General features: G+C 35.5%; 3 protein-coding genes across 5 annotated transcripts; 2 read left to right on the top strand and 1 right to left on the bottom strand.

The window, feature by feature from the left end:
• Window positions 1-1,863: 1,863 nt before the first annotated feature.
• LOC105645308 (pentatricopeptide repeat-containing protein At3g22670, mitochondrial) lies at window positions 1,864-6,061 on the bottom strand. Of its 3 annotated transcripts, XM_089725112.1 has the most exons (5): window positions 5,686-6,061; window positions 3,433-5,241; window positions 3,094-3,217; window positions 2,315-2,436; window positions 1,864-2,184 (listed from the first exon to the last, which is right to left on the bottom strand). In XM_089725112.1, the coding sequence occupies exon 2, from the start codon at window positions 5,094-5,096 to the stop codon at window positions 3,462-3,464; it is 1,635 nt and encodes a 544-aa protein (XP_089581238.1). In that variant the 5' UTR covers window positions 5,097-5,241; window positions 5,686-6,061; the 3' UTR covers window positions 1,864-2,184; window positions 2,315-2,436; window positions 3,094-3,217; window positions 3,433-3,461. The 3 variants fall into 3 exon arrangements, with proteins under 3 accessions (XP_089581238.1, XP_089581237.1, XP_089581239.1); XM_089725111.1 differs by having other exon boundaries at window positions 3,094-5,241; XM_089725113.1 differs by having other exon boundaries at window positions 2,360-2,436; window positions 3,094-5,241.
• A 4,640-nt stretch (window positions 6,062-10,701) lies between these two features.
• On the top strand, window positions 10,702-11,340 carry LOC149494169 (uncharacterized). The gene has a single exon (XM_089724987.1). The coding sequence runs from the start codon at window positions 10,702-10,704 to the stop codon at window positions 11,338-11,340; it is 639 nt and encodes a 212-aa protein (XP_089581113.1).
• Window positions 11,341-11,918: 578 nt separating this feature from the next.
• LOC149494168 (uncharacterized) lies at window positions 11,919-12,356 on the top strand. The gene has a single exon (XM_089724986.1). The coding sequence runs from the start codon at window positions 11,919-11,921 to the stop codon at window positions 12,354-12,356; it is 438 nt and encodes a 145-aa protein (XP_089581112.1).
• Window positions 12,357-13,374: the final 1,018 nt, after the last annotated feature.

Raw genomic sequence — 13,374 nt, 5'->3', positions numbered from 1 at the left:
TAGCTAATTTTATATTTTATTAAAAATTTGTATAGCTATGTTGTTGTCATATGTTAATGTGCCATGATGTATTTTAGGTACATTGCATTGTCTGCATGCCAGTTATTCTATTGTTTTTCAGTTAATTATTGGTTTTTATTTGTTTACTTGAACTGCTGGGTTTAGCATTTTAATGTATAACGACCCCTCCTATTTGTGCTTAGGCTTAGATTAAGTTCTATGGATTTACCTTTTAGTACATTTATCCATTCCCTTCAACTGTGTACATATTGATTTTAGGGCGAGCTGGTAGGTATGGATTGAAATTCCCTGTTGGTGAGGTGACTTGTCTGCATGCAGATGATCTGCCCTTGCTTGTAGGGATGGCCACCGGTTCGGTTTTAATCGGAACCGAACCGAAACCGAACCGTACTGTAGACGAATTGGAACCGGATCGGAACCGGCGGTTCATAATTTTGAACCGAAACCGGCGGTTCAAGGGCCGGTTAAAGTTCATGTGAATCTTAAAATATGAACCAGAACCGGCGGTTCCGGTCCGGTTCGAACCGGATGCACAAAAAAATTGTAGCTTAAAATTTTTATAAAAAAATTTATATTACTTTATTTGATTATAGTTGATTTAATTTATGGTGAAGAGAAGTACAATGGTACATAAATTATAAAAAGTAGTGAAAAAAATACACAATTTTTTACTTAATTTATACAAAAAAATGGAACATGAATAGTTGATTTAAAAAAAAAAATACTTTCAAGTGTATAAAAAAAATGTAACGAATAGTTTTTTATATAATAAGTGTTTTTTAATTTATTTTTTGGTAAATAAATTTTATTCATTTTTTAATCATTTATTTATTTATTTACTAAATTATCCAAAAATATAGTTGTTATTTTTTTATTATAAGGGACAATTTGGGAAACTAATAAATGAGAAACATGTATAAATATGATGAGTTGATGATTTTTTATTTCACAACCAATTATATCATAACTCTTCTCTTATTCTCAATCAAAGTTCTCGCAAATTTCCATATTTCATTATTTTTTCTATTGCTTTATTTTTCTTAATATTGGATTGTTTATTTTTTATTTTCTTACATCTAATTCCAAATTCTTTCTCTAATCTCAATTTTTTCCATTCATAAATTTACTTCATTTGATTTTTTTAATAATTTTCTTAGTATTTGAAAATAATAATTTCCAACTTATTTCATTAATTTTATATTCCATTTGTAGTTTTCTATATTAGTGAATTAGCAAAATTTGTAAATTTAATATAATAATAGTTCTAAGTTAGTTAATAGAAGTTTTTCTTTTAAAATTTTATAATAATTTATTTAGTTAATAAAATTTAAACATTTTAAAATTATTATTTATTTATGAATTCGAAATCAAAATTTTATTATTTTTTTAAAAATTTGCGTAATGCCGAAACCGAATCGGAACAGTAATTCGAACCGTCGGTTCGCCGGAACCGTGCCGAAACCAAAACCAGAGATTCAAAGGTCGGTTCCGGTTCAAAATTTTAAACATCTCGAACCGGCGGTTCACTGAACCCGGCCATGCCTACTTGCTTGTTCTAAAATCCACATTTTTAACTTCTACAGCTACAGGTACAACAAGATTTTTAAGGGCAATCATACTTTACTAAAGACTAGGAAAAGATTAAGCTAAAATTCCCCTTCCGTGTGAAGAGCAACAAAATAAACAAGATTATCAATATTAAATAAGGAAAGTAAACTGAGAAAATGTGCTTGGAACCAGACAGATATGGACACTGTAATCATAGAGGATGATGAATATCTGTTTACTTTTTGCCTTATCATTGAGACTATTTCAAATTAAAAATTACATGACTAACAGGCATTATTTCAAAATAAAAATGTGTATTTCATTTTATTTTCTGCAACTTTACATTGCAACTGATCATAAGTCTTACAATTGTTTGGGAAGATATCCCTGAAGTAAATCTTTCATATAGTCCATATCAATGTCCCTGAATTTCGTCAACAACAGCACAACTATGATCGGAGTTTACATCAGCCATTTCAACTGTCACGGCCTTGTGTTTTGCACCCTCAACTTCCTCTCTTTCCTGCCCCATTATTAGGTCACAAGGAACGTTTATCTTGTTCAGCCTGTTTGCCACCTCCCATGCCAGCAACCTCAAAGGACCACAATATATACCTACCAAGTGACAAAGCCAATGCAAATATATTTTTCACCCTTGCCTTATGCACTCCTGTCTTACTCTTGAACAAGTAATTTAGATGACAACATTAATAAAAAAATCTTTGTAAAGGTAGTAATAGCACACCATAAGGGCTTGACTACAGCGGCTTTAGGGCTTGATAAGTTTTACCACTATTTGTGGGTCCCACATGCAGATAAACCTTGCTATGCTTCCTCCAAGCTTTTGGGTACCATGAATGGGGACAGCTGCATTGAACAAAACATTGGTTAATAGGATGATAATTAGAAGAATGAATATTGTAAAAAAAAAAAAAAAATGTTTCTTGATTGACATATAGTTGTAATAACACATGCAGTTATCACAAGTAGCATAACCAAATTAATCAAGTAGACAAAGAAACGCTTCAAAATAAGATCTACTACAGAGTGATGGTACTCCAAGCCACAACTGAAGATAAAAATTAAAATTTAAGAATCCAAAAATAAATGTTGCGGAAGAGCTAATAATTTAGATTATCTTCCAGCCATTTGAATGAGCAAACTCACAGGAACACCCACAAATTTTCTTTTTCTTAATTCAACTAAGCATGAAATTAAAGCATCTCGTTCTACAAATCCCAAGTCCACAGTTGGGAATTCATAATTTCTCATATACATAGCTTCCAAATTAAACTAGAACCTAGCTTCATTCTTTAAAATCCTATCGAAATAATGCATAGATTACTGCAAATATATAATGAACAAAACTACAGAAGGACACTTCTATTTAGAAAATTCATGCCAAACAAACAGAATGGGAAGGTGTAACATATCTTACATGGATGCTTAAATTTCTAATATCACAAAAGCAATTGCATGTCCAGTGAAAAAACAAACAGAATCTGCAAGAAAATGATTTCTTACCTCAAGTCCGTAAAATCAATCTTCACAGTAGCATTGCCACTGCTGTATTCTCTCAACATATTATGAACACCAACTAAACCTCCAACCTTCAATTCTACACGCAACTGATAAGGGCCCAAATTGCCTGCTAAACATTTAATTCAACTAGAAAAAAGTTAAAAGAGTTGCAATAACATAAAACTTACTACCAATGCGATAACCATAATCAAGTAACAGTTATCCTCAATTCAAAAAGTGCGAGAAGAATCTAAATGGAAAGCACAAAAAAGATCGTATTAGGAATAACCAAAAAAAAATGGAAAGCACACTAGGTCAAGAATAGGCAAAAACTTGCTACACCTTTAAGGCTAGATTAAAAGCAACTAGCCCTAAAGCTGTGGTTCTTCAGCTTGAAACATCAACTTCTCAATCTTTTCCTTGGCTTCTATCATGTTTCTTTGTTCAAGTTCCTGCACCAACATCTTGTATGTGTCATATTTAGGAACCATCCCCTTCAGTACTGTTTCTTCATAGACCGAGCAAGCATAATCAAGCTTCCCACTCTTGCAAAGCCCACGCACCAAAAGAGTATATGTACTAAGTTCAATGCTAACATTGTTCTTAAACATGTGGCTCAACAAAAACTTGAGCACCTTCATTCTCTTCTTTCTGCAGCACATCTTCAATAATGGTGCATATGTCTTTATATCTGGTTTGCACGAATCCTCTTCCATTCTTTGCAGCAATTTTATGGCATTCTCTTCTTCCAAATGGGTACAAGCACAAGATATCATGGTATTATAGGTCAACAAATTCCGACTGACTCCTTGTTTTTTCATATCCTCAAAAACATTCCAAGCATCCTTGAGCCTTCCAGATTGACTCAAGATAAAAATCAAAGAGCTATAGCATGAAGAATCCGGCACACAACCATTTCTTTTCATTATCTCATAGAACTCCAATGCTTCATTTATTTGATTTGCTTTCCCTAAAGCAAGCATAACAATGGTATAAGTGATTACATTAGGCTTGCAACCCTTTTCTTGCATCTCATCTAAAGTTGCCTTGACATTTCGAAAGTCTTTCAATCTACAGTATAACTCAATGAAGCAAGTGTATGAAACAACATTAGGGTGAAATCCATGTTTCTCCATTTCATTCATAGTCTCTTTCGCATCCTCTAATTTCCTTGCTTTGCAATATCCATGTATCAAAATATTGAAACTACTTAAATCCACAGGTATACAATCCTTAAACTCCATAAACACACTATAAGCATATTCAACGCTTCCCTCCTTAACCAATGTGTCCATTACTATATTCAACGCCTTTAAATCTTTACTTACACCATATTTCTCAATCCCTCTAAATGCATCAACAGCATCTTCATATTTGCCAGCTCTAGCTAGCCGCCTCATCACCTTACTCATGGTAAACAATGAAACATACCCTTCTAAATTCTCCATTTCCTTGAGTAATTCCCACATGAGGTTGAATTTCTTGCGCCGCCCTAGTATATCAACCATAGAATTATATAATTCAGGTGGATGCACATAACCTGTTTGATTTTTCGCCCAAATGAAAGCCCCAAATGCCGGAATCCAATCATTGCTAAACCTTTCCAAAAGCTGTGAAATCAAAGTATTTGTTGCATTGAAACTGCATTCGTTCAAGGCTTGAACAACACTATCCGTTGATGGGTAGTGTTTGTTTAGGATTTCAGCAGCTTTATCCACATCACTAACGTCTGCTTCAAATATTAGGTGATTGAGATCATTATTCTCATTTACAAGGTTGTGGTTCTCAACCCAGTTAGCGAGTGAAGGAATGACAAAATCATTGTCATTGTTTCCCGCTAGTTCTGGGTTTTTGCTCTCACGGAGCCAAGTGGGGACATCAGGTGACTCGGGAGAGGCAGGAGTAGGGGGTATCTGTGACGGCTTAGTTAATAAGGGTACAGTTCGGGTACTTTTTTGGGACAAAAAAAATTGAGAAAGCTTGAGAATTTGATTTTTGGATGCCATTTTCGTTGTAACCCAGAAATGGTCAAAGCAAAAGAGGAAAGCTTGAAAGTCGAAGCAGAGAAATGGTGCAGAGTACAGGGAAGCAACAGTTTCTCAACTTATAAAGCAAGAGTTTCAACCTCTTCACGGTACACACAATTTAACCCTGCAGAAAAAGAATTGATCATATTCCACACATCAAAGGAAGCCAATAAAGCATTTGATAGTGTACAAGAATAAGCAACCCATCCATAAAGCCTATCAACAAAAGAAACATTATAGTAGTTGAAGAATTGATTCCTGAATTGCTCCGTTTGACGAATAGTTGAACACAAATAATTAAGATCCAAAAGAGTCAGTTGCTCATCTAAGCCTAGAATGACACTTTTATGTCCTTTCTTTTCTTTTTCAGAACCGTTATTCTTCAGAATTTCAAATAAAAATTTATTACTATTTACTTTTTGTGACAATAGTTTCTCATATTACATGCAAAATATAATCCCCTAACAATCACATGGTAGGGTAGGAAGCAGTTAATCAAGTTAGATAGACAGACATATGTATATATGTGTAAGTGTAAATTGGAGGAGACAACGAATGAGCAAAAAACCTGATGGCGAAGGTGCGCATTTATGCATCCGGACTCTGAGAAACGACCACATATTGCCGATGACAGGCCAGCCCAAATCGCCTGTAGGCAACGGATATTGCATTTCACCCAGTTGGGTTTCGTAAAGCCACCAATGGTTCAAGAGAGATCGCTGCCGAACCTTCCATTGAGAAAAGTAAAAAAACAATTACAGATCTAATCCATAAACCTACTGCTAAAATGAAATGTGGTTTAATGCAGCTTTATTTGAGCGACATAGAGAAGCTCCAAGGGGAAGAAGAGAGATCAAAGATATCTGCAATTGCGAACCCTAACGAAGAGGTCGCGAAAGAGCAGCCGCGATAAGATGGAGTTGGGGAACTTTTTTTTTTTTTTTTTTGATTTTGGTGCTTTCTGCTATATGGGCCCGTTGAGTAAGAACAGTAGATCTTATTGGTCTGAAGGCCCATTGGTAAGTGAAATATTCGTAGGAGGGGCGTGGTCAAAGGTTGGTTAGACTGAGTCCATTCCGTTCCTGAAAAATTAAAATTATTATTTGTGATAGCACTGCAAGAACAATCTTTTACGAATTCGTGACACTGTATTTTTTTTCAAGTTATCAATATCAAGACAGTGATCTATAAAATTATATTGTACGGTGCACAGCAGAATCAATTCGATGATATTTTTCAAGGAAAAACCTTAAATTGAGGATTTTCAAGTTAATAAAATTTTTAAATTCGTGAAATTAGAGTAATTATAAATTTTCAATTTCACAAGTCTATGTAATTATCTTGATTGGTAAAAATATCAAATTGAATTAAATGATTTTTTTAATTAAAATAAGGAGTTTGAAAAACATTCAACTAATAATTTCATTAAACAGTTAGAATCTTTCCCTTCACTAATTCACACTAAAAACTATTTCTAGTTAGAATCTTTCCCATCATTAATTCACACTGCAAACTGTTTCTAGTTATCATTAACGGTAAACATTTAGCTAATTAGCTAACAATATTTCTTTCTAATTTAATTCTTATTCTTGTCATTTTCAGCTATATTCGGTTTTTGAAGCCTATTTACCTAGTGACTCGATTAAAACATTGGATACCAATCATGTCTGATTGTAAAAGTGGTTAGATAATCATAATTTACGCATTAAAAATATAATTCTGCCTATTTGGAGCATTCCTAACCGTCGTCGCGTCCACTGTTGTCGAAGGGGTGGCATACCGAAATCTCACCATTATACGTCAAATCGAAGCAAAATTTATATGGAGTTTAATTCTATCAATTTCTATAGAAAATACCATATCATAACAAATCCCTAAATTTCACAACTTTAAAACCTAACATTTCAAAGTCCTTCAGTTTCTATACCCAAGTCCAAATTAATTTTTTACTATGTAATTTTTTTCTTAGATAGATACTTTGATGCATCGGCATGGAATTCCTTATTTTGGCAATCTGGCACTTATACCACGGCAAATGTGTTACTCATTGATAGCAATTCCTTGTGCGATGTGGTTTTGACTAATTCACAGGTTTCTGATTTGTTGTTGGATTTGTATATATAGTGGATCTAGATTGGGCAAAATAAAATTGAAATCCAAATCTGCAAGTGGATATTGTACAAGAATAAGCAACCAAAAACACATGGCGAGAATCTCATTATGAAAATAAAATCAGCAATAGAAGAAAAAAATATTGAAAGGGAATCCATCAAGATTTCACATCTATCTTAATAATTTGATCTTATACCATAAACCATTTAGAATTGTCTATCAATGTTACTTCTTCTCTATAATTAAGAATCACTTCCATTCATTTTCCTTCAAAATTATTCGGAAAAAATTACACAAGTAATCCTAAGGCAAAGGAAAAAAAAAACTATGGAAAACAGTAAACAAGAAAATCAAGAAGCAATGCGGCTTAAACTATATTGCAAAATCTTCTCTTTTTTGCAATTTTGGTAGGGTATTTAAAAATCAACATAATTGAGCCGGGCGGAGGCTAGCTTACCTGGGTCAGTAAGACTTGAGCTGAGAGAGTGAGCGAGATCGAGGACCAGCCAAAGATGCACAGAGAGAGAGAGAGAGAGAGAGAGAGAGAGAGAGAGAGCAGGAGTGAGTGAGCACAACGAAAAGAAACATGTAGAGGATATTTCGGGGGAAGGCGAATGACGTGTTGGGAATTGATACGGCGTGTTTAGATGCCTTAGCTCTAAATTATAGTAATGTTGATTTTATGACCAAAAAGTATAGTGGCACCGCTTATTTTTAAGAACTTAGCAAGTTCTTCCCTTTCCTTCCTGCCTTGATGATGGGGAGCCAGAAAGACATTTTTATTGGATGTGGATAATAATTGTTTGATATTTTTTTAATATTTGAACAATGTTTCAAATCAATCTTATAGTTTCACAAACAGAACCACAATTTTAATGAAAATAATTTCAGCTCAAAACCCCTCTCCATTACCACATTATTAACTCTAGTACGTAGATATAAATAAATGAAGCTAGCTTTATGATCTTGAAGTGACTTTGTCTTTTTTTTTTTTATCCAACTATCAAATTTGTATTTGGTGCACTAAATTAATAATCATATGGTGATTTGAATAGCAAAAAATATCTCTTTAGGAACAAAAAAAAAAAAAAAAATGGAATGCACGCTAAGGTCAAGAATAGGCAAAAACTTGCTACACTTTTTTAAGGCTAGACTAAAAGCTATTGCTCTTTAGCTTGAAACATCAACTTCTCAATCCTTTAATTCGCTCTGTCATGTTGCTTTGTTCAAGTTCCTGCACCAACATACTGTATGTGTCATATTTAGGAACTATCCCCTTCAGTACCTCCTTAACCAACACTGTAAGTATGCTCAACTCTTCCCTTCTTAACCAATGTGTCCATTACTGTATTCAATGCCTCTAAATCTTGACTTATACCACATTTCTCAATCCCTATAAATGCATCAACAGCATCTTCATATTTGCCAGCTCTAGCTAGCCGCCTCTTCACCTAACTCATTGTAACCAATGAAACATACCCTTTTAAATTCTCCATTTCCTTGAGTAATTCCCACACAAGGTTGAATTTCTTGCGCTTCCCTGGTATATCAACCATAGAACTATATAATTTAGGTGGATGCACATAACCAGTTTGATTTTTTGCCCAAATGAAAGCCCCAAATCCCAAAACCCAATCATTGCTAAATCTTTCCAGAAGTTGTGAAATCAAAGTATTTGTTAAATTAAAACTGCACTCATTTAAGGTTTGAACAATACTATCAGTTGATGGGTAGTATTTCTTTAGGATTTCGGCCGCTTGAGTTAGAAGAAGAGAAAGAAGAGAAAGCACCCAAAAAAGAGGCGGTTGAGGGGCCACATGCGGTCGAGGAGGAAAGAAAGAAAGAGGAACCAGAAGAGGGGCAAGCGGCCCAGGAAGTGAAGAAGGAAGAGAAGAATAAAGGGAAGGCAAGCACTGAAGAAGAAGAGGACCCTACGGATCAAGTGCTAATCCGGGCCTGCATAGAAGAGAGCTTTGAAGAAGCTGAGACCCCTTCTTATGTGTTGATTTCTATCAAGGAAAAATGTAATTATAATGAACTTTCTTTATTATTTAATGAGATGAACTTCAATTTTGCTTACTTGTTTGATGTCTTTCCTAATGGTTTCATTCATTGAGCAGATAAGCACATGTGCATATTTGACATTAACTCATCATGCATGCTTGAATTTAATATCGGCATAAGATAATTCATGAATTCTATTAATTGGGCCAAACCTAACACCAGAATTAAACATAAAATTTCAAAGTCTACTCATGGACAAAAAGGAAGCCTTCGCATAGAGTTATAAGGATATGCCAGGGATAGATAGGTATATGGCTGAGCACACAATTCTTATGTATCTTAGAGCCAAGCCAATGAAGTAGAAAAGAAGAAGGATAAGACCAGAATGGGCCCAGAAAATTAAAGAGGAAGTGACCAAACAGATAGATGCAAGTTTCTTGAAGTGGTTCACTGTCCAGAATGGTTGGCAAATATAGTTCCAGTTCCTAAGAAAGACGAAAGGTTCAGGTGTGTGTGGACCACAGGGATTTGAACAAAGCATCACCGGAGGATGATTTTCCTCTCCCTCATATTGATATCCTGATCGACAATGCAGCGATGATGGGATGCTAATCCATTATGGATGGATTTGCAGGGCAAACAGATTCTCATGGCATTATTAGATAAAGGCAAGACAACATTTGTGATGGAGTTTGATACGTTCTGCTACCGGGTGATGCTGTTTGGCTTAAAGAATGTTGGGGCTACTTATCAAAGGACAACAACTACATTATTTCATGACACAATCCACAAGGAGTTAGAGGTGTATATCGATGATATGATTGTCATGACAAAAACATCAGAAGAGCATCCAGTAGCCCTTGAGGCAGTTCGTGGACAGAGTGATTAAATACAAGTTGCAGTTGAATCTGAAGAAATGTATGTTTGGGGTAACTTTCGGAAAAGTGCTTGGATTCATAATAGGACCTAAAGGAATAAAGATCGCTCCAAACAAGATTAAGGCGATCCAAGAAATTGAGCCACCCAAGATGGAAAAGCAACTGAGAAGCTTTCTTGGAAAGATTCAGTGTACTAGCAGGTTCATATCGAAGTTGTTTATATTATGTGATCCAATCTTTAAGCTTTTAAAGAAAGATCAACCAGTAAAGTGGAATGATCACTGCCAGATAGGTTTTGACAAAATCAATGAATACTTGTCAAGTCCCCCGGTTTTGTGCCCACCAAAGCCTAAATCTGTACTTGACAGTGGAAGATGCAGGAATTAGAGTCACGTTAGCACAAGCTGATGAAGCTGGTGTTGAGAAGGTAGTGTATTACTTGAGTAAAAAGCTTCTTCCAAATGAACATAAATATAACTTGATTGAAAGAACTTGCTTAGCAATAGTATGGGCTGCTAGAAAACTTCGACACTACTTTTAGTCCTACAAAGTGATAGCAGTATCAAGAATGGATGCAGTCAAATATTTATATGGAACACCAGCACTGGTGGGAAACTACAAGATGGCTAATCCTATTATCAGAATTTGATATCGAATATGCTATAAAGAAAACCATCAAAGGACGACCGGTTGCAGACTTTCTAGCAGCACATCTAGTTGAAGACAATGAACAGTGGGAGATCGATCTTCCCGATGAACATTTGAGTATGATAGAAAAGAAAGGGTGGAAGCTCTACTTTGATGGTTTTGCTCATAGTAAAGGAGCAGGAGTAGGCATTTTACTAGAATTCCCACAAAGAGAGGTTATCCCGATGTTGAAGAGGTTACAATTTGCAATCACGAATAACATGGTAGAATATGAAGCCTGCCTATTTGGGTTAGAAGCTCTGATTGTAGTTAAAGCTAAAGAAGTTAAGGTTATTGGTGATTCGAAATTGGTAATCGAGCATGCTAACTGCAATTGGGAAGTTAAAGAGTACAAGCTGAAGGTTTACATTGTCCATCTGCACATTGTTGTTCAAAACTTCAAGAAGGTAACCTTCACACATACAAGCAGAGCAAATAACCGAGTACCAAATGCCTTGGCTAACTTAGCATCAGCTTGGGAAGAGATTTTGGTAATGCTTAAGAAACAGTTTATGATGTCTTTAGGTAGCATCCCGTGTTAGGAAGGTGAAAAGATTATGGATATTGAGGAAGAAGAGAAGCTATTGTTTTATGATATCCTCTGCATTGGATGGCTAAAAGTTGTACAAAAGAATGGCAGATGGGGTATTGTTAAAATGTGTATCGAAGAAAAAAGCTGAAGGGATTATGGAGCAGATCCATACAAGGGTTTGCAGTACCCACATGAATGGAAAAGCGCTTGCTAAGAAAATTCTCAGACAGGGTTTCTTTTGGTGGATAATGGAAAGGCATTGTATTTATTTTATGAAAAGTGCTTCGAATGTCAAATACATGGACACCGGAGTCACATTCCTCTAAAATTACATCCTTCTATTTTGCCATGGCCATTTGCAGCTTGGGGAATAGATATCATTGGCAAGATTTCACCACGAGTTTATAGTGGTTGCAGTAGACTATTTCTCAAGATGGGTTGAAATAGAATCATTTAAGAATATAGGTGCCAAGCAAATGGCCAAATTTATTGAAAAGAACCTGATATGTGGATATGGAATCCCCCATCATTTTGTGACAAACAATGGAGTTCAGTTCCAAGCAGAAGTAAAATCTCTATTAGAGAAATATGGAGTCGAACAGCACAAGTCTTCACCTTACAGTCCACAAGCTAATGGGCAATAGAAGCCGCAAACAAAAACATCAAGAAGATATTAAGGAAAATGGCAGAAATCACCGTGATTGGGCAAACAAGCTACAATATGCTTTATGGGGATACCAGACCACAACCAAATCTGCAAATGGGGCAGCTCCTTATTCTATATTCTACGGGATGGAAGCTGTACTATCAATTGAGATAAAAGTGCAGTTCTTGTGCATAATGATGGAATCTAAGATTCCAAAATATCAATGGACAGAAAATCACTGTCAAGAATTAGCACTCCTAGATGAAAAAAGGCTTAATGCCAGATTCATGGATCAATTATATAAGAGGAGGACAGCTAAGCACTTCAACAAGAGAGTTCATCCAAAGCTGCTTAGAGTAGGGGATTTGGTTCTGAAATAGATGCGGCCGAACACACATGAACCGAGGGGGAAGTTCAAACCTAACTGGGAGGACCTATTCTTGATTAAAAAGATGTTTTCCAAAGTTGCAGTGAAGTTATCGGACATAGAAAGCAATGAGTTTACTGAACTAGTCAATATGGATATATTGAAGAAATTTTATGTATGAGTTGAAACGTTTATGGCCAAGCCCAATTAATAAATTCACCTTTTGTGTTCTTATTAACTTTGAAGCTTGTTATGATAAGTTTATGTTAATAAGCAAATGTTGTGAATTCACCTTGATGAAATAGAATAGCAGAAAATATATCAAACATTTTTAAAGCAAAAGTCATTTCATTCATAATAAGTGCATACATTTCATAAATTGCACATTGTTTAGTACATTTCATTAGAAATCAGGATAAAAGCATCTACATGCTAGGTCCTAATAAAAATCTAGTTGTCAATAGATCAACCAACTCTGAATTAGCACTGACTCCGGAAAAAGCCTACAGCCAAGTGCAATATAAATCTGAGGAAAAGGTATCGGCCGTATCAAAAATTGGTACAATCGTGCGACTAGGCCAGGTGGAAATAAAGCGAGACATGAATCGCTGTATAAGAAGGCCACCCTCAAACCACATGTAATCAAGGACAGCCTAATGATGATCGTACTGCCTAGCTATGCGGCTAAGATAATAAGCAAGTGCCATAGACAATCCACACAAGGGCACACAATGCATGTAAGAGAAAACTGTGACTCACTCTATTTACCACCAGGGGCAAGTCCATCTAACTCCTTCAGAGGTAAGATCCTGAAAAATAATAGTCCAGTCTCCCATAGTCTCGCCAATCAAACGACGTTGACGATGGACATGGACTCATGGTTTATAATCAAACATTAGATGGTCCGGTGGTGGAGTCATCACCTGTAGCTTCTCAAAAGCCCACAACTATAAATGCATAAAAAAAGAAAAAAAAAGCTCGTTAAGTCGAAAACCCGCAAGGGCAGCATAAGCAAAAGTTAGAGCAAAAAA

The sequence above is a fragment of the Jatropha curcas genome, chromosome 8 (assembly GCF_041381405.1).
Source record: "Jatropha curcas cultivar XTBG-Jc1 chromosome 8, XTBG_Jcur_1.0, whole genome shotgun sequence".
In the NCBI taxonomy this organism is placed as follows: Eukaryota; Viridiplantae; Streptophyta; class Magnoliopsida; order Malpighiales; family Euphorbiaceae; genus Jatropha; species Jatropha curcas.
The sequence above is the reverse complement of the archived record's forward strand: the minus strand, read 5'-3'. Positions and strand labels throughout refer to the sequence as shown.

Coding starts and splice junctions, on each gene's coding strand:
- LOC105645308 (XM_089725111.1), bottom strand. CDS start 5,096: ATGGCATCCAAAAATCAAATTCTCAAGCTTTCTCAATTTTTTTTGTCC.
- LOC149494169 (XM_089724987.1), top strand. CDS start 10,702: ATGGAACACCAGCACTGGTGGGAAACTACAAGATGGCTAATCCTATTA.
- LOC149494168 (XM_089724986.1), top strand. CDS start 11,919: ATGGAGTCGAACAGCACAAGTCTTCACCTTACAGTCCACAAGCTAATG.